The sequence below is a fragment of the Astatotilapia calliptera genome, chromosome 7, assembly GCF_964374335.1.
Source record: "Astatotilapia calliptera chromosome 7, fAstCal68.1, whole genome shotgun sequence".
NCBI lineage: Eukaryota > Metazoa > Chordata > Actinopteri > Cichliformes > Cichlidae > Astatotilapia > Astatotilapia calliptera.
In genome coordinates this window covers 7,022,645-7,041,700 of record NC_137428.1, presented here as the reverse complement: position 1 = coordinate 7,041,700, position 19,056 = coordinate 7,022,645, and the positions used below count along the sequence as shown (strand labels likewise).

General features: G+C 40.5%; 1 protein-coding gene across 1 annotated transcript in view; it reads right to left on the bottom strand.

Annotated features, from left to right (window-relative positions):
- slc4a5b (solute carrier family 4 member 5b) overlaps positions 1-16,895 on the bottom strand; it is a 61,613-nt gene extending 44,718 nt beyond the window's left edge. Inside the window, exons 1-5 of the mRNA XM_080303408.1 lie at positions 16,231-16,895; positions 12,338-12,402; positions 11,501-11,716; positions 782-911; positions 547-707 (exon numbers count right to left, since the gene is read on the bottom strand). Of these exons, the coding sequence (XP_080159534.1) occupies positions 547-707; positions 782-911; positions 11,501-11,716; positions 12,338-12,401 (571 nt within the window). The 5' untranslated portion in view covers position 12,402; positions 16,231-16,895. The remainder of the gene's footprint in view (positions 1-546; positions 708-781; positions 912-11,500; positions 11,717-12,337; positions 12,403-16,230) is intronic.
- Between the last annotated feature and the right edge of the window lie 2,161 nt (positions 16,896-19,056).

The following is a 19,056-nucleotide window of genomic DNA, read 5'->3' as shown; positions in this document are numbered from 1 at the left end:
CGCTATGGGACTCAGTCGGTCAAATCTCTGAGAATGTCACCCATCTCCACCAGACGCCAGCTTGTGGTGGGGTTCTGCGCGTTTGGGCAGATGGCTACCCGGCCTCAGTCGGGCATAGGGGTATGTGTCGGGGCAAGGTCTGCAGAGCTGCTGCAGCGGAGGCTGACGCGCTGCACGGCATCTGCAATCACGGAATAAAAGACTGAACTAGGTGCCAATCTTTCTAGAGTGAATTAAATTAAATGAGTCTTCACTAATACCATGGGAACGTACACATATTTGGAACAATCCTGATATACTACAGAACAATAATATGATAAACTTCCCAGTTTGGAGTTGTAAATTTCCTTAGGGATTAATCAAGTATTCTGGTGCTGATTCTGAGAAACGAATGAAATACTTGGAACATATAATCGAAGGAAAAGAGTTTTCTGACAGATTAGTTAAACAATATGGGATTATCAAGAATAAAATAAGAATATTTTTAGAATATCAACAAATTAAATCTATATATCTATATAGATTTTTATATTCTGTATGACTCACCCACGATCTGTGGCAGTGAGTAGCCTTCTAGGTCGAGCAGAATACTTCCTGTCTGCAGGCAGGTTCTCAGCTCAAACAGACTATGGAGGGTGAGTGTGGAAACATGAGGCTTGCTCCATCTTTCTCCTCCCTCCTCCACCTTCTCCTCAAACTTCACCCATCTAAAACAAGGAGGGAAAATTAAGTTTTAATTCCCGAATTCAAGAAATTGTTACCTTACTGTGTGTGTGTGTACCTTGCAGACTCTTTCCACTCTAATTCACCACCCTCCTGCTGTAATGTATCCATCTCAGTGAATATTGTTGGTGTTGGAGTGCTATCATCCTCTCCCAGTATGTGGCGCAGCCTTTCAGCAGCAGGGGACACTACAAACAGAGGTCAAACAAGAGACAAAGTTAGCTTCAGATATCCAGTATATCCCAGTCAGCCAGTTTAAGATGGATTTATGTTCATCATATACAGAAATTATATAAAATTTCCATTGAAGGGTGTGTCTAGGCAAATTACATAACATTACATAAATACATAACAACAATATTTTCATGCGACTTCAGGGAGTGAAGAAGTCACTTGGATGAGTGATGAAACATTTCTCCCACTGAAAACGCTACATCCAGATGAACAGAATTGGGAACAATATTTTCATTAAATTCTCATTTTTTTCTGTTGTCATCATGTTTTTAAAGGAGTTTTAAGGGAGTTTTTTTCTGCTTCTGGAGGATTTAAATCCAGTATTTTCCTGAGTATTGGAAGCTCCCAATTGATTACAACACCATCCAGGGGTTAAATATCTTGCTTCAGGTGTTGGTTCACTGCCACAGAGAATAGAATATATATATATATATATATATATATATATATAATATAAAATAAACATACTAGGGCTGGTATTCAATCTGAATTGGCTGTAGGTTTGCTAGATTCTGATGAGGACTTTAGATTCTTATAGCACTTCCTTTTTTCTTTTCTTTTAACTGTAAATAATTATATGTTATATAAACAATCCCCATCAGTTATCTCAAAAAGCAAAACACATGAGTCAGTTCTCTAATGACTATTTGAGAGTAATGTGCACTATTTTCTAATTTTACCCTGAACAGATCAATCTCTATTAACATCCTTAGCCTAGAGGCACTACTCATTTGCATCCCACCGTTTGTGTGTGGGTGTGTGGGTGTGTGGGCGGTGCGTGGTGGGGGTGGGGGCACTGGTCTTCGTTTATTCCTCCTTACAAAGAAGTAAAAAAATAGTCAAAAATCAATAACTCATACAAAGTGATAAATCTGAGAAGTTCCTATTATAAGCACAAGTTTCACAGATCTTTTGCGACAGTGATGTTGATCATTTCAGTTATCTTTTTATTAAAATTATGTAATCTGTGTTACAGTGTGGTGTATAATGAAAATACAATAAAATGTTCCACGGTGCAACCAACAGAAGTTTCCATTACTGAGTTCTATCACTATTGGTCGGGCCACATTAGAGATTTGATTATGTTAATCTCTAACAGCCAGTATAACTCCACAGAGGTTGGTCATGGTGAATTATGATTGCAATGTTAAAGATCAATTTGGACCACTGGACAAAAGGACAAATACCCTCAAGCCAGAAGCTGACTTAACAGACAAAAATCATAGATAAAGAAAATTTCGATTCATAAATCACAAAACAAATAACTAAAACTTTAGATAAACATTAGCTCTTTGTATCATAGTCTTCATGAACATAGTTGAATAGGTGTAAATGTTTTCTTTTAGTTCTAAATACTACATAATGAGGTTGTAATAAATCTACTCAGAATTCTGAATTTGTTAAAATCTTAAAATAGAATCTTGTTCCTTCAGTTGCCATGATTTGTGCTTAATTTAAAATAATGGGGCATACTTGTGGTTGTGATGGGCTACTTTATTGATTCAATGATGTTATCAGCCATTAATGCCCTTTCAGAATAATCAAAATCTTTGTATTATCTCCAAAGCTAAGAAAGTGCACACTATCTAAGCAATATAAAATGTAAGGGAATGCTATTATACTAAAGATAAAAGTAGTTAGCTTGCAGCTTGTGCTTATTTATTTCAGGTTAATACGGTATTTTTTTTAGTATTACTTTTTTATTCATTTATTCAACTTTACCTATTTGGGAGCCTGGCAATGTCCACTGGGAGGTTGTAATTGATGGGGAAAAGAGCCCAGAGTTTTCCATGCTCACTAAATCCAGAGACGCCAAAATCCCAAAAGTAACGGGTAAGATATCCTTAAACTTTGCGCTCAGAAAAAAAATGTAGCCCTCCAACTTATTCTTGTTTAAGTTGACTGTCCTTGGCTCAACACTGTTTGAGTGGAGACAAGTGACATACATTCACACTTTTTTCATATGTCTTTTCAGCTTGTCTTTTGGTATTTCAGTTAGCTGCAAATGTTTTGGTGAGCAGACCTGCACCAGTCAAGCAGCTACAAAAAGGTTTCTGTAAGCTGTGATAGAATTCCACTAAAATCCCCAAATCAGCAAAGAGCCAGAGGCTTTAAGAGGGCTGATACACACCAGAGAGCCTTCTAGTACTCTGCTCCTGAACACAAATACAAACACACTCAGATGCAAGAAAAACAAGGACATTGCCCCCAACGTAACTTCTTCTTTTTGTCTCCGATTACTGCATCAGTGCCTTAACCTATCTATCTCAGACCTTGCGTTTGCTCTACATTATTATGAATCCTGATAGGAGCAGGTGATCTGCATACCACACACACTTACAGTCACACCAAATAATACACGCATGCATGCATGCGCACACAGTTTTAAGTTCCTCAGCTCTAATCAGCTTACAGGCTTCAGACTTCATGGCCGCTTGGGATCAGGACCATGCTGCAAAAACATTCATCACATACTGTGGCATATATACTCCAACTACGTAATTAAATTCTGTTCATGCAGGTGAAACTTTGGATTATCTAGCTAATAGCATAGATAAGGCCAGATCTTGTGCCTCCACCACTGCTGTGTATATATTTAGCTGTGTTGTTAAAATACCAGCAAAGTCTAATATGTTTCTGTGTTACTTATTTTCTAAATACTAGCCAGATTGCTATAACCCACTTAAGGTTGGAACTGAGGATTTTTTTATTTTAGGGCATTTTTTTTCAACTACACATGTCATGCTCCTGGGTCTTTAAGTTAATGTACTCTCAGGTTTTGTTAATTTAAATATCTTATGTTGTTTCTTGGTTTGTTTAGTCTGTATTTGGTGTGTATGTTTCTTTCATGTATTTATGTATTTTCTTTTTCTGTATTTTCTGCTAGTTTCATCCCTTGTGCCTTGCTTTAGACAAGTCAAGTCATGTGGCTTTACTGTCATTTCAACCATGTGCAGTGGTACAGTACACAGTGAAGCGAGACAACATTCCTTAAAGACCATAGTGCTACATATTACATATAACAGACAATCAACACAGGGCTACATAAAGTGCACGTGTGCAAAAATTGTAAAAAAAAATTAAATTAAATTAAATTTAAAAAAAACCTAAACAAATACACGGCAACACCAGACAGAACAGAATGATACAGACACAAGACAGTGCAGACATAAGACACTGCAGACACAACAGTGAATTAGAGAAGTGCAACAATTACAGTGTGTTGTGCAAAAGACTGAGCATTGTGCAACACATAACGTGATGTTTGAAGGTTTGCGTGCGTGCGTGTGTGCATGAAAATGTCCAGATAAGTGCTTGAGGTAGTGAGGTGTGTGTGTGTGTGTGTTTGTGTTTGCGTGTGTGTGTGTGTGTGTGTGTGTGTCAGACCAGTCACTGATGTAGTCTGGCGGCTTGGGGGAAGAAACTGTTTCGCAGTCTGGCAGTGAGGGCCCGAATGCTCCGGTACCACTTGCGAGAAGGCAGCAAGGTAAAAAAGTGTGTGAGGGATGTGTGGGGTCCTCCACATCGCTGGTGGCTTTGCAGATGCAGTGGATGCAATAGGTGTCTGTGATGGAGGGAAGAGTGGTTCCAATGATCTTCTCAGCTGTTCTCACTTTCACCATCCGTCTTGTGATCCAATACGGTGGAGTTACCATACCACACAGTGATGAAGCTGCTTAGGAAACTCTCGATAGTCTTTTCTCAGCTTCCACAGGAAGTAGAAACGCTGTTGGCCCTTCTTAGTTATGGAGCTGGTGTTTAGGGACCAGGAGAGGTTCTCCGTCAGGTGAACACCAAGGAATTTGGTGCTCTTGCGACCTCCACAGAGGATCCATTAATGTTAAGTGGTCAGTGATCTCTCCGTGCTCTACTGAAGTTAGCAATCATCTGTTTTGTTTTGTCCATGTTCAGACACAGGTTGTTGACTCTGCATCAGTCCTTTAGCTGTTGTACCTCCTCTCTGTATGCTGACTCACCATTCTTGTTGATGAGACCCAAAACAGTCTTGTCGAACTTGATGATGTGGTTCGAGCTGTGCTTTGCTGCACAGTCGTGAGTCTGCAGAGTGAACAGGAGTGGGCTGAGCACACATCCCTGAGGGGCTCCAGTGCTCAGTGTGGCCCTCACTGTTTCTAGGACCCCCTTGCCGTCTGCTCTGAAGGCGGAGTCTCAAGAATTTAGCAGTTCACGCACCTCTGAAGTCATCCACAGTTTCTGGTTGGAGAATATTAGGATAGTCTTGGAGACAGTGACATCATCAATGCACTTACTGATGTAGCTGGTCACAGATGTGTTGATGTGGTGTTGCAGCCTCCCTGAACATGTCACAGTCAGTGTGTTCAAAACAGTCCTGAAGAGCAGAGAGAGCTCCTGCAGGCCAGGTTCTCACTTGTCTCAGAACCGGTTTGCAGCGTTTGATGGGCAATCTGTAAGCCAGAATTAGCATGACAGACAAGGGGTCTGAGTAACCAATGTGGGGGCAGGGCTTCGCTTGGTACGCACTGGGAATATTTGTGTAAACATGATCCAGTGCGTTTGCCTTTCTCGTCACAAAGTCTACATAATGATGAAATTTCGGAAGCACTGACTTGAGATTTGCATGGTTGAAATCTCCAGCGATAATAAGCGGTCCATTGGGGCTGGAGTTCTGCAGCTTGCTGATCACCCTATACAGCTCGCAGAGCGCCTCTTTAGTGTTAGCGCTGGGTGGGATGTATACTGCTGTAATGAGCACAGTAGTGAATTCCCAAGGTAAATAAAAAGGCCTGCATCTAACAGTGATAAACTCTACCAGCGATGAGCAGTAATTGGAAACTAGTACAGAGTTCTTGCGCCATTTCATGTTGATGTAGACACAGAAGCCACCACAGGGATTCTTACTGAACAGAGCTGCATTTCTATTGGCACGAAATAAGGTGAGTCCATGTAACTGAATATGATGCTTGTAATTTAGGAGTATTTGCCGTTAGTAAACATGAAGACCACTTGTTATGGTGTCCATGTGGCTCAGAAGTCCCAATGAAAAAGCCATAGAAAGCACTAAAACAACACCATTTTGGTCCGGAGTGGCCACTGCGTGCTATTGCTGCGCCGCTGTGGGAGAATAAGGTTTTACTTGATGGTACAGCCCTGGCCATATTTTGGATCACGGTGGCTAGATTTTGTTCTGTGTGTGTCCTCTGCCTTTTGGAGTCTCTGCAGGTCCTTCCTGATTGGAGAGCTGGCAGCTGCTGATTGGTTCTGTCATCTGATTCTGTGACTAATTGCTCTTCTGTGTGTATTTATAGTGCTGTGTTTCCCCGGGCAAGATACCAACCCCAAGTTGCTCTCCAATGTGTTTATCAGAGTGTGAATTTTAGACAGAAAGCACTTAAGCATAGAAAAAGTGTTTTTTTTTGAATGGGTGTGAATGGTTTCAATGAGACACGTTGTATGGAATGTATTTGAGTGCCTAGGTAAAGCAAAATAGCTCTATGTAATTTAATTAATGCTTCAATCGTAAATATGATATAAGGTTACAAATGATTAAGGCCTCTGACAGTGGACTCATCTCTGTGCTTGAGCTGATATACCTCATTGTTGACCATGATATTTTATTGCAACAATTAGAGCTTGTTGTAGATATTAAAGCTACTGCGCTGCAGTGGTTTGAATCATATGTACTTCCAATAGACTCCAATTTCTTCATGTAAATGAAGTGTCCTTTTCACACACTAAAATTAATTATGGAGTTCTACAGGGTTCCTGTAGACGTGGATGACATCTAATTTTCTGCTTCTAAGTTCAGATAAAACTAAGTTTATTGTATTGGGCCCTAAAAATCTTAGAAATATGGTGTCTAACCAGATGCTTGATCTGGATGGGATTACCTAGGCCTCCAGTAACACTGTGGGGAATCTTGAAGCCATTTTTTGACCAAGATATGTCCTTCAATGTGCCTGTTAAAAATATATGTAGGGTGGCTTTCTTCCATATTCGCATACTCTTAAAATAGAAACAGCCTGTCTTAAGACTTTCTTTTTTGACAAAACTTAGTTAGGGCTGATCAGGTGACCCTGAATTAACATAACCTTTTATGCTATGTTAGGCTGCAGAATGCTTTGCCATTTGATGAACTCCATCTGCTTTTTTTTGGGTCCTCAGCTTTACAATAAACTTAGTCTGCATTATCTGCAGACTGTAACAACACACTAAGAAAGCAATTAGGCATAGAAAAAAGTGTTTGTATGAATGTGAAAATGTCAAATTAGAAGTTATTTTTCAAATTCAATTTCATACATGCAATTTGGTCTTGAGGTTTTTCTGTTGTTTATGTGGACATGCAAAAAAAGTAAAAAAATCAAAAAAAAAAAAAGTTGTGGATGTTTGCCAGTGAGTCTTGTTGTTAATTTGTGGCACACAGTGGCCACTAATGGTACTGCAGCAGAAAAAATACCTTAAATGGTAAATGGCCTGTATTTATATAGCGCTTTTACTAGTCTGTAAGGACCCCAAAGCGCTTTACATATCCAGTCATCCACCCATTCACACACAGGTGATGGCAAGCTACATTGTAGCCACAGCCACCCTGGGGCGCACTGACAGAGGCGAGGCTGCCGAACACTGGCGCCACCGGGCCCTCTGACCACCACCAGTAGGCAACGGGTGAAGTGTCTTGCCCAAGGACACAACGACCGAGACTGTCCGAGCCGGGGCTCGAACCGGCAACCTTCCGATTACAAGGCGAACTCCTAACTCTTGAGCCACGATCGCCCCATACCTTGTTGCCGAAAAGGGGAAAGAAAAAAACCAGCACAGTTTGAAGGGCAAAATGATTTTTTTCAATGCATTCATATAAGTTCCATCTACTTTCTACAAATTATCCAAGCCTGATAATCAGATAATAAACATGCATGTACATATCTCCACCAGGAGGTAACCAGGACACAAATCAATGTTTTTCAGTAATTATCCTAACTTTAGAGTGATGTGTGAAGATCATCTAGATTGACATTTAATTTAAAGCTTCATGCTTCAAGCTTCACTTTCTTTACCGCTAAAAACTACTAAAGCATCCAGTCTGTCCAGCCCCTTGAGATCCGTGAAGCCCTTCACTTGAGGCAGTAATCCACAACGCAATGCAGAAAAAGCACCCTTTTCCTATTGCTACTAACAGACTATGAGAGAAAACTATGTGGAAAAACAACCACACTAGGCTGTAGGGCGACCCAATTAATTAAATTAATAAAATTTAGCCTTCCCAAAATTAAATGAGTGAGCGATATGTAAAATAAATGAAAATACACTCTCTTTAAAATGCAAAGTAAAAGCAACTAGGCTCAGCTGCAGTGGAGGGGTGGAGCGGTGGGTTCAGGGGACAGTGCCAGGGAATGCTGGCCAGGACTGCTGATAGCCATCACTTTAACCATGCCTTCCCTATTTCAGCAGCTGCCAGGGCCCTGTGGGAGAGCTGGTGTTTGGAGGTGAAGGAAGTGGCTGGAAGCTGCAGAGAGGTCACAAAAGTGAAAAGCATCATGAATAAACACATACTTACCTTTCAAAACTGTGTATAGTGGGTCTTTTTATAACAGTGGTGCCAAAACCTGGGCTGTGGTATGGTGGACCTGTGACTGGCCCAGCCAATTGAGGTGCTGGCCCTGATGGTGGTTGAGCTGGTGGCCATGCATTGGGAGCAGGTGGTGGTGCATCATTGGCAATTAGAACAGCTACAAGTCCAGTCAAAGAGCCACATAAAGGAGTTGGAGAGTGGTTGCTCTGCTTGTTCCTCAATGACACCACTAGAGTTGATGGGGAAAGGAGATGATCTTCAGGCTTTCTCAGATTTCTTTCAGGCCACAGCAGAAAGACCTGAGAAAAAGTAAAGGCTGAGACTACTCCCGGTGCCCAGGCGGTGACTCTCAACTTAGAGAAGATGGCCGTTGGCTGGTAGTGGACCAATTAGGCCTCGCACCACCAAATCAGCGAGTGGGGCTCCTCGCAGATACTGATAGTGGGTCCACTGCCACTGACTGGGCAGGCTAGATGTTGTTGTGACCCTGCCCAAGGATCACCTTTCAGCACAGCTGAGGGAGGTGGTGGGAGTCACAACATCGGCTGGAAGCCGCCCAGTTCTCCGAGGAGGAGGAGACAGAAGGGCCTTCTCTGGAAGCTCTGTCAGCTCCAGCTATCTTGTCCACAGGAGATTCCCACTAAAGTAGTTTGGTGACGACACTTCTATAGTTATCATTTGACTAAGTGATAAAAACTGATCACACACGGATCAAAAGTACACTGACGTTATTCTATGAATATGGGATAAGAGGTCATATGGGTTATGACAAAACTTTGGAGCAAATAATGGTCCAATTTTATTGGCCAGCCATTTGGGGAATTCTAAAAGTGTCTTTGTGCTTAACTATTAATTGAGGTTCTGTTTGAGGGCATCAGCTTGGACCTCATATGTCATTTAACCGAGGTGCATAGGGATATATCTTCTTTCTGGTAGATTATGGAATGCAATATCAATTCAGTTCAATTCAGTTTTATTTATGTAGCGCCAAATCACAACAATATTATGAAGGCTATCCCGAAACAGTGCCGCTGCACACCATTTCTGTAAAGAGTGTGGCACAGGCACTGTTTCAGGAAATCTCCCGAGTCGGCATCTTGAAAGAGATACTGACTGACCAGAGCTCATTATTCATGTCTCACACACTAAAAGAACTGTGTAAATTACTCTGTAATAAATCTGTTCAAACCAGTTTCTACTATCCACAGAGGAAACCATTCTTGCCTCCCTCCATTGTAATGGCAATCTCACACAGGCCTAGAGAGCGGATGTTGCTGCAGCGTTTTGCAGATGTGTTCTCCCCCTTATACCAATGTCAGAGAGCAACATTTTGTAACACATCCTGGCATAAACTAAACACAAAAGAAAATTTGTTCAGAAGGAATTAGTAGAAATGCTGAACATGGGAGTTAGAGTCACACAGTGTCCATGTAGCCCCATTGTTCTTGTAGTACAGAAGATGGGTCTATTTTCTGGAGAACTGATTGATCAAGAGGTGGTGATTTCATTACCTGTTGATCTTTTCATCTCTGGTCTGGATTAGTGACAAATCAAAGTCTGGCATAGCCGAAGGTGAAGAGCCTGCCCCTTAAAGCAGATCACCATACTTCAAAATACTTCATATTTAGCATTAATAATAACCAAAATAAATCATATGCATGCTGAAGAGTTGTCTGCACCGGAAAGCTACACTAACTTACTCAACTGGTTGAAAAGACATCACAAACTGCAGTATAATGAATGTATGAACGCCAAGTGCAATGATTTCTAATGTTAATGGTAAATGGCCTGTATTTATATAGCGCTTTTCTAGTCCCTAAGGACCCCAAAGCGCTTTACATATCCAGTCATCCACCCATTCACGCACACATTCACACACTGGTGATGGTAAGCTACATTGTAGCCACAGCCACCCTGGGGCGCACTGACAGAGGCGAGGCTGCCGGACACTGGCGCCACCAGGCCCTCTGACCACCACCAGTAGGCAACGGGTGAAGTGTCTTGCCCAAGGACACAACGACCGAGACTGTCCAAGCTGGGGCTCGAACCGGCAACCTTCCGATTACAAGGCGAACTCCCAACTCTTGAGCCACGATCGCCCAGTATCAGCTCACAGCTAATGAATTTCAGCCTTTACAGCAAGCCAGCATATCCATCCAGCTTGATAGGCAGAAAAACAATCAATCTCATTACATTTGTGAAAATGATGTTGTACCATCCAATAAACACAGTGGTTAACAAATACTTCAGGAAAACTTACCAAATGAAAGAGATGTTATCCCCTATACCTACCATGATTTTCCAACCTCCAGACTTCACAGGAGAACACTATAATATTTCCGGGGTGATGTTCAGTGCGTTTTGACCTTCAAACTTGGTGTGTATTTTGGCATCCAAAGAGTTTGATTTTCCTAGTATTTCACAGGCTTGTCTAAATGCTTCAATATAGTTTTTCTTCAGGAATGGAGACATGGTGACATGTTCAGTTTTACACACTGTATATATGATGAATGTATAATAATAATAATAATAATGATGGATTGGATTTATATAGCGCTTTTCAAGGCACCCAAAGCGCTTTACAATGCCACTATTCATTCACTCTCGCATTCACACACTGGTGGATATGATGAACAGACTGTGAAACACAAGACTCTTTCACCCATTCACTTATTTCTATGTCAAAGTAATTTCTGTCCAACAGTCACACACACTCACACTCTGATGAATGCAGTGGAGCAACTCAGGGTTCAGTATCTTGCCTAGTGATACTTTTGCATGAACTTGTTTTCTGATCTTTTGTGCATAGTGGTTATATGTTGCAGTTTAATTACTGTTATTATTAGTTATACAATAATTGTAATTATTATATAATTACTGGATGACAGAGTAAATTAAGTATGTCAATCTTAAAAAATCACAAGGTAAAAAGGCAAACAGTCACTTTTATTTAACACTTATGGATACTTTTATGAAAAACTTTTGATTTCTAACCTGTAGGATCGGCATGCTCACGACACTCTTCGCCATCCTCTTCATTATTATAGTGCTCGTCTTTGTTATAATATCCGCGATGTGAGTGTTCTCGCTGGTTATGGTGATCATAGTGTGTATGTCTTGAATCACGGTTGGCATCGCTGGCATAGGAGTGATGTCTGCGCCTTTTCCGCCGGTGGGAAACTGGAACACCGATGTAGAATGGCTGGGCCTCTGAGATGGAGAGAGAAACATTTCATTTGGATCTGATCAATGCAGTCAGAGCTTGAGGGGTGCTCTGAAAATGGGAACGTATTCTAAAAACTTCTGACTGGTTTCAGCATTATGCAGCATCTAACAGGTTTTAAAAATCAGATGTCATACATGAAATGTATATGTTTTTCAATTTGTGCTCTGCCCTCCTAGAAACACAGTTCACAAGTAGATGTATTTAGTCTGGGAATACCACCTAAATTAGTTTTTTCTGGGTTTTTTAATTAAGTGGAGCTATGTTGTCAAGGATAATAGAGCAAAATCTGTTAGAAAGTAATAAAATGTTCAACGTAATTGTAGAAGGTAAGGATGTCACCTATGCTTGACAAATTTCTGAAGACACTGGAGAAACATTTAGCAGTAACTGGAGTGACAGAAGAAACAGGGGATAGTGGCAGGAAGAGGGTGAGGAAGCATGTACCTTTTGTGTTTCTCCAAAGCAAAGGTTTATAGTTCAGGGCAAGGGTTGGGATCATCACTGAAGATGACTTAGACCTCAGAGTTTAAAAAAAATCAGGGCACTTCCTCAGTTTTCTCTCGCATGGCAAAACTTTTTTTCAGTTAGTGTTTTTTCTTACTCACCATCATCATCATCATAGTGCCTATGACCCCTACTTCTTCCCTGTTGCCATTCATGGTGATCCATCCTGGAACAGAAACAAGATGACAGAAGATTACCTTGGAAATACGAATACTGAAGCACGAGAAAAAGCACCAGGTGGCAATTCCCTATGTGGTTTTTTTTTTCCATCAACGTTTTATTCAAACTGAAAGTTTGAAGTTATAAAGAACATGTCTGCTTCCCAAAGCCAAACTTGAAACTGGATCCAGTGGGGAGGGGCCTGGTACCTGTAAGTTCTGCTTCCATGGTCCTTTTGGAACGTCCAAGAATCACAACAATCTTGCACTCTTACAGAGAAGTGCTCTATTGGGATGCTGTGGTACTATGAGGTCTTTAAGATGTAATGGGCTTGGTCACACAGGACTCAAGGTGCTGTTGGCAAAACGTTAGAGAGGAAATGACAAGTGAACCCCTATGAGCACTTTGCGACAGTAGGAAGGAAAAATTCCCAGTAGAATCAGGCCATCAATGCCAGATGGCTGCTAGTTTTGCGCACCATTCAAAGCTCTTCAGGTTAAAAGCCAACCTTGCGTAACCCTTGTGGTGTCCTCGGATCAAAAATGGTCCCAAGGTGAATGGCAAACAAGCATATGGGAATCCCGAGGACACCACAGGATCAGAACTGCAGCCCTACCAGTCCAGACTACACTTGTCACTGCAGTAAGATCTTGTAAAAGGCAGTAACAAATTCTGTACTGAGATCTAGCAGATGAGTCCATTGTCTGAACTTCATTGCCTTTTCTGTGCTATGATCGGTAGGAACTTATGAATGAATCTCTTCATCATTTCCTCTGCAAAAGATCCCAACTTTTTTTGCAAATAATTCTCGATTGCAAGTTATTTACAATATCATCATAAGTCACCTACCCTCTAAAGGTGGGACAACAGATATCAGTGGCAAATAAACATTTGGTTTACCAGCTTTATAAACTATTTATATGAGCTATTTTGGTTGCAATGTTACAAAATTGAGTTTTCTATGAAGTGCTTACATATTAAAATATTTACAATGTACAATATTACAATGTTTAATAAAAACATTTCCTATTACATATATAAAAACACTTAACCCATACAAGTATTAATCATTATTTCAGCATTATGTGCATTGACAATGTTCTGTCAGTTTATTATTGCAAAAAATACAAAAACATAAAAAATAAAAATCCTAGATGCCCAGACATATCATTGCTTTTAGTACATGGTGAAGCTATCACTGGGTGTCTCTTTCCACTGATGACATAAGTTTGTCTTTCTAAAGCTATTGCTTTAGGCTGTTTTCTAGGCTGATCAATACATGTCATTTGTGATTACTTACTACTTACTGAAGCCTGACCACTGACTGTGAAGGACAGTCACATGAGTGGATTCATGCACACACACACAAGCTTGTTAGTAATATGTGCATACGGTGAACACCGCAATTAGGTTACAGTAAATAGCTGAATTGTGTTATCTGTGCATTATCACTGTCACATAATCAAATTAAAACACAAATGTCAGGTTGGAGTCATCCTACTTGAGCTGTCCTTTTGGCATCTGTCCTGATTTGAAGAGTCAAGTGTTGCATATTTTAAGGCTGGGCTGAGTCACAGTTCTCTGCCAGATTGTGCCAACATTGTGATTGCCAGGCCTTCTTTGTTACCTGTTTGAATTTGTGCTCTTCTTTGTTTAACCCAGATTCTTGGTCATCTCTCCAGTTATTTCTTCAGAGTTCTAGAAACCATTTTCTCTGGAGCTCAGTTTACTAGGTGACTGTGAACTCCTTCAGCCACTTTTGAGCTCCAGTCTATCTTCCCTGTTACTTGCAGATGAAAGGACTTATCTGTTCACAACCTTTTCGCCCATTCTCCACCCATATGTTTTTGTTGAGTGTTTGCCAGGAGGACCAAGTGCTCCTCCTGAGCTTACTTTGTGACACCAAGACTTGATCTACAATAACCTCATCTTGACCTCTGTCAACACTATCTCACTTCCCTGTCAGAGATCCTGGTTATGTTCCTGTAGTGAAGCCACTCACCCGTTAGCCAAACATGAGTTGAAATGTTCTTGCCGCTTCAAATTTGCCTACCTTTCAAAATTATTTTAAAGCAGCTAATGGTTGCCAGAGTTTACTCCTTGAATCAATTTTAAACCAAACTATGAATCTGTTTAGCAGATTACATGTTTGGGAAAAACGAAACAGTTGTAAAAAACTTTGACTTTATTACTTCATAAAGGTAATATCACTTTGTGTTCATGTTGGGATGCTTTGATTAGAGACATTTGAAGGTTTGATTAGACTAGAATCCCTGAAAATAGCAATGCTAGGGTGTGGTTCAAAGAGGCTTGTCTTCAAAAATTACATGTACTCTATTCAGTTCAAATTAATTTTATTTATATAGTGTCACAACAACAGTTGCCTCAAGGTGCTTAATATTATAAGGTAAAGGACCCACAATAATACTGAGAAACCCCAACAAACAGACAACCCCCTATAAGCAAGCACTTTAGCAAACTTGGGAAGGAGAAACTCCCTTTTAAAAAGAAGACATTTCTGGCAAAACCAGGCTCAGGGACGGGCAACCATCTGCTGTGACCGGCTGGGGGTAAGATCGTATGTTAACACATTTAGGCTATTTCAATGAAAATGTGTTTCCACATACTCTTAATATACATGAACACCAATAACCACAGAAATTCCAGTTAAGCCACCGATTAAGATATTTTCTGCCAGATTTAAAGTAGGCACCCCAAGTTCTACTGCTGCATCCTTGACGTCATGTACAGCTCATACATGCAGCCTCTAATTCCATTTTTCTTACACAGGCTTTTTATTTTGCACAGTATTACATCAAATTAATTTCACTGATGCTTTTGTCTAGTCATGGGTACAGTTATGAATTGAAAATGCAAAACTGTGCATTATTTTCTTGAGATAAGCTCATGGTTGAGAGAACCATTGGGTTGAGATAAGCTCAACCATGCCAGTGGTTGCCAATGGTTGAACTTATCCTAAGCAACCTGCACTTACCATCAATCTTTTAGTTTGTACCCTCACACTGTAATTTCCATTGGGAAGCAACTGGTAAAAGGTAAATAAATGTTTTTTTGCTGTGCAAAATAAAGTACCAAATTTTATGATTTTTACGAGTTTTCCAGTTACTCATTACAAGTCTTAACTTAACAAATTATGTAGTACAATAACAAACTTATGATTCTATAGACAGAGACAACATGCAACTTGTCACAGGATTTATATGGGACTGAGTTAATTTAAAACAGTTTTCCACAGAATCTGCATTTGTAGCGTTAGATTTAACACATATAGATTTATTTGTTTTTTTGTTCTTTTGCTGCAGATGTAGCAGAACCAGAGCTATCATTTCAATGCTCAAAAACCTGGCATGCATTGTTTTTCAATGCAATCCATTTATTCAGCTGTATAGATGCAGGAGAAATTTGCTACTGGTAGCTTAGAGCCAAAAGCAAAACACTTCTGTATAGCCTAGAGCTAATAGCTAAAATGTTCACTGAGCTTTAAAGGTTACAGAGAAAAGCTCTACAACCCGTTTAACTCCTTTTTTCTGTTGAATTTCTTTAAAGTTTAACTAAGTAATCATCTAAAAAAAAAGGCTAAGCAGTAGAAAAAACAAATAAGCATTCACAATAATTCTTTCGCTTTCTTCTTAAAACTGACAGCTGTCTACTAAACCCTAAATGATTTGTAATTTATGTTCAAGCTACTTAAGATGGAATATAAAATGTTTTATTATTCTAAAGAGGTAAATATCAAAATATCAATTTAATAGCAAAATACACTGACAAATATGAAAACCATCTAGATAAAGATGGTGTTTTAATGTTCTCTTACCTGATGTGACAGAAGCTGAATCTGAGATTGCCCGTGAAGAGAAATTTATATTGCCTTTTGTAAGGAAGAGTAACAAACTACAAGATGCCAAAATTTTTCAGTCCTATTCTCTATAGAGCCTGTCAAGGAAAATGCTGCAACTACACCCAACCAGACTGTAAATGAATGTACAGATGATCTAAGTATTGACTATTACATGTGACTCGAGTGTGTGTATGTGTTTGTGTGTGTGTTTGAACGAGTGCACACCCAATAAGATTAGAGTAGGGGTAGGCAACCTTTCTGATGGCGAGTGCCATTTAAAATTTCCTCAGAGGTCAGTGTGCCATATGATTGCATTAACAATAAATTTAATAACGCTCTATATTAACAGTTACACACTGTATAGAACAACTTTCTAGAATTATATTTGTTTGCAGATGTTGGCAGCTATCAGCGAATAGTTATCAGCTATTTTGAAACAAAAAAAAAGACACTTTTTATCCATAACAAAAACTCCATAACAGCAAATGAACTGTACAACAGAAAATACAAATGCTATTTAAGTTCTCCTCACAAGGATGATAAGAAAAATGAACTAAGCCAATATGGCATGTCTGTTAATACAGAGACACACATGTTAATATGATCTCTGGTCTCCCACTCAGAGACACAGGTCTCCGAGTGTCCAGCATTCAGACGGCTACCTGAGGACACTCATGTGAGAGAAAATCTGCTCACACAGATATGTAGAGCCAAATACTGTCAATAAGGCCTCTGCAATGTTCTGAGGACAGTTAAACTTGTCAGGTAGTGATGTCCAGCAGGTGAAAATGCAAGCTGCATGAACACGCACAGCTATGGATTACAGCTGCTTCGATGTTGCATTAACTGGCATTAACTCAGCCAGTTAATGCGAGACAAATCCAGCTACTCATTAAAGATTTCTGGTTTGATCAAAAAATAAAACATTGGTCCAAACACCGGAAAGTTCCGAAAATGCATTGTGTCTCGAGTCTACGGATGTATCCGTGTATTTCCGTGGTGCTGATGCTGCGCTGAGCGGAAAGCTCCTCAAGCTTTTGAAGTGTCGGAATGTCGAAAGCTAACAACGTCCCTCTCACCAGTAGGCTAAGTTATTTTTAGCCAATTACAAGTTGAATCTGGTACTTGGGGTTGTTAGTTAAGATACTGTCATTAAGAAGCGGCACAACTAATGTGTCTATGCGAGCTGATTTGCGATGTGCACCGCTGGCGCGGCCATTTATCTTTTGATGCACCTTCTCAGATTAATTCACTGTGTGTCGTGCCCAGGGCTGGACTGGGACAAAAAAACAGCCCGGGCATTTTGACTAGAGACCGGCCCACCAGGCATTAAAGCCATAAAGCCTTTGAATGAAAACAAACGATTTTGTGACAGTGATGTACAATGTTGTTGGTATATGTATGATTTCTATACATTTTACATCAGATAAAAACTTTGGTTGTAAGCTTCAGATAATTATTTAATAACAGCCAGACATTTTTAAATGAAAATAAGAAAGTATTTCTTTGTGCCCCCCTTTCCCTGTTAATGCCCTACCTGCCCACCTGGCAAAACTTTGCTAGACCCGCCCCTGCACAGTTACCAGCTGTCAGCTACTTAGAAAAGGATCCTGGTGTTATTTGTCTCTCAGAAACAGTTCATAACTTCCCTTCAACTCATTCATGTCACCTAAAAGGTAAACCCGTTTCTCCATCACCTGTTCAGCTCTGATGATTCAGTAAGGACATCTCCTGGTTTCATCTTCATGTTTCCCTCTCATCACATAACCAAACCGATATCATGACCAGCAGGTTTACAGCTGTGGCTCCAGCAAACATCAGCTGTACTAGAAATTAATATTAAATAAATTCTAACAACAGCTGATCAAGCTTAAACGTGCTGCTGTTGTTTACCGCGACATCCGCTGGTTTCCTCTTTCTGGCGCAAAGTGGGCGATAAACGAACAAGAGAGAAAAGCCGATCAGCTGATCATTGATCAGTTTCATGATTAAAGTAGCAACAGGAGAGGGAGCGGGTGAGAGGATGAGAGAAGAAGAGGCAGCTGTGCAGCAAAGACAAAGAATAACTCAACCTTTGTGCCTTTTTCATTCTAGCTAAAGTCCGGGACCAACTGCGTCCCCTCTCAGCTCAACACGAAACGCGTAATAATTTCTCTGAATGCAGGAGGATTCCATCTTTTTACTGGACGGTTGGCAACTCTACTAACTAACCTTATGAATTAAATAAAGTTCAACATTAGTAACATCATAGCACCCACCCAGCTGTATAGAAACTCGGTCATGCTAGCTAGTACGCAGTAGAGTTAATGTAACTGACTGTAAAAGGTCAGCACAACGAAAATAAACTCCACCTAAACTTGGTTTATATCTGACCCAGATAGACTGCAGGTCATAACTTCTTACCTGAAGTTCAGTTCACCTGACGCTCTGACCGGCGGCCCCCTCGGCTCTCTCCTCGTCCTTCCTCCGATCTCCCTCATCCACCTGCTGGCCTCCACCACTTGTTAATGTTACTGAATCTGTGGAAGCTCCGCGATGCCACCACCAAACAACTGAGTTATTTTTACACACCAGCCAGCATCTGGCCAATCCACCACTTTTCATTGTCTAAACCGTTACAAAAAAAAAAAAAAATCATCGGGCCATGTATGCCCGATGGCCAGTCCAGCTATGGCTGTGCCATTAGTTAACCCTTTGTGCCTAGGGTTGCCGACCCCTGGATTAGAGGCATCTGCTTTGCTGTTTTAATGGGGACCAATAAGCAGAGCTGCCTCCTATAGAATTGGTTTATATTGCCTTCTT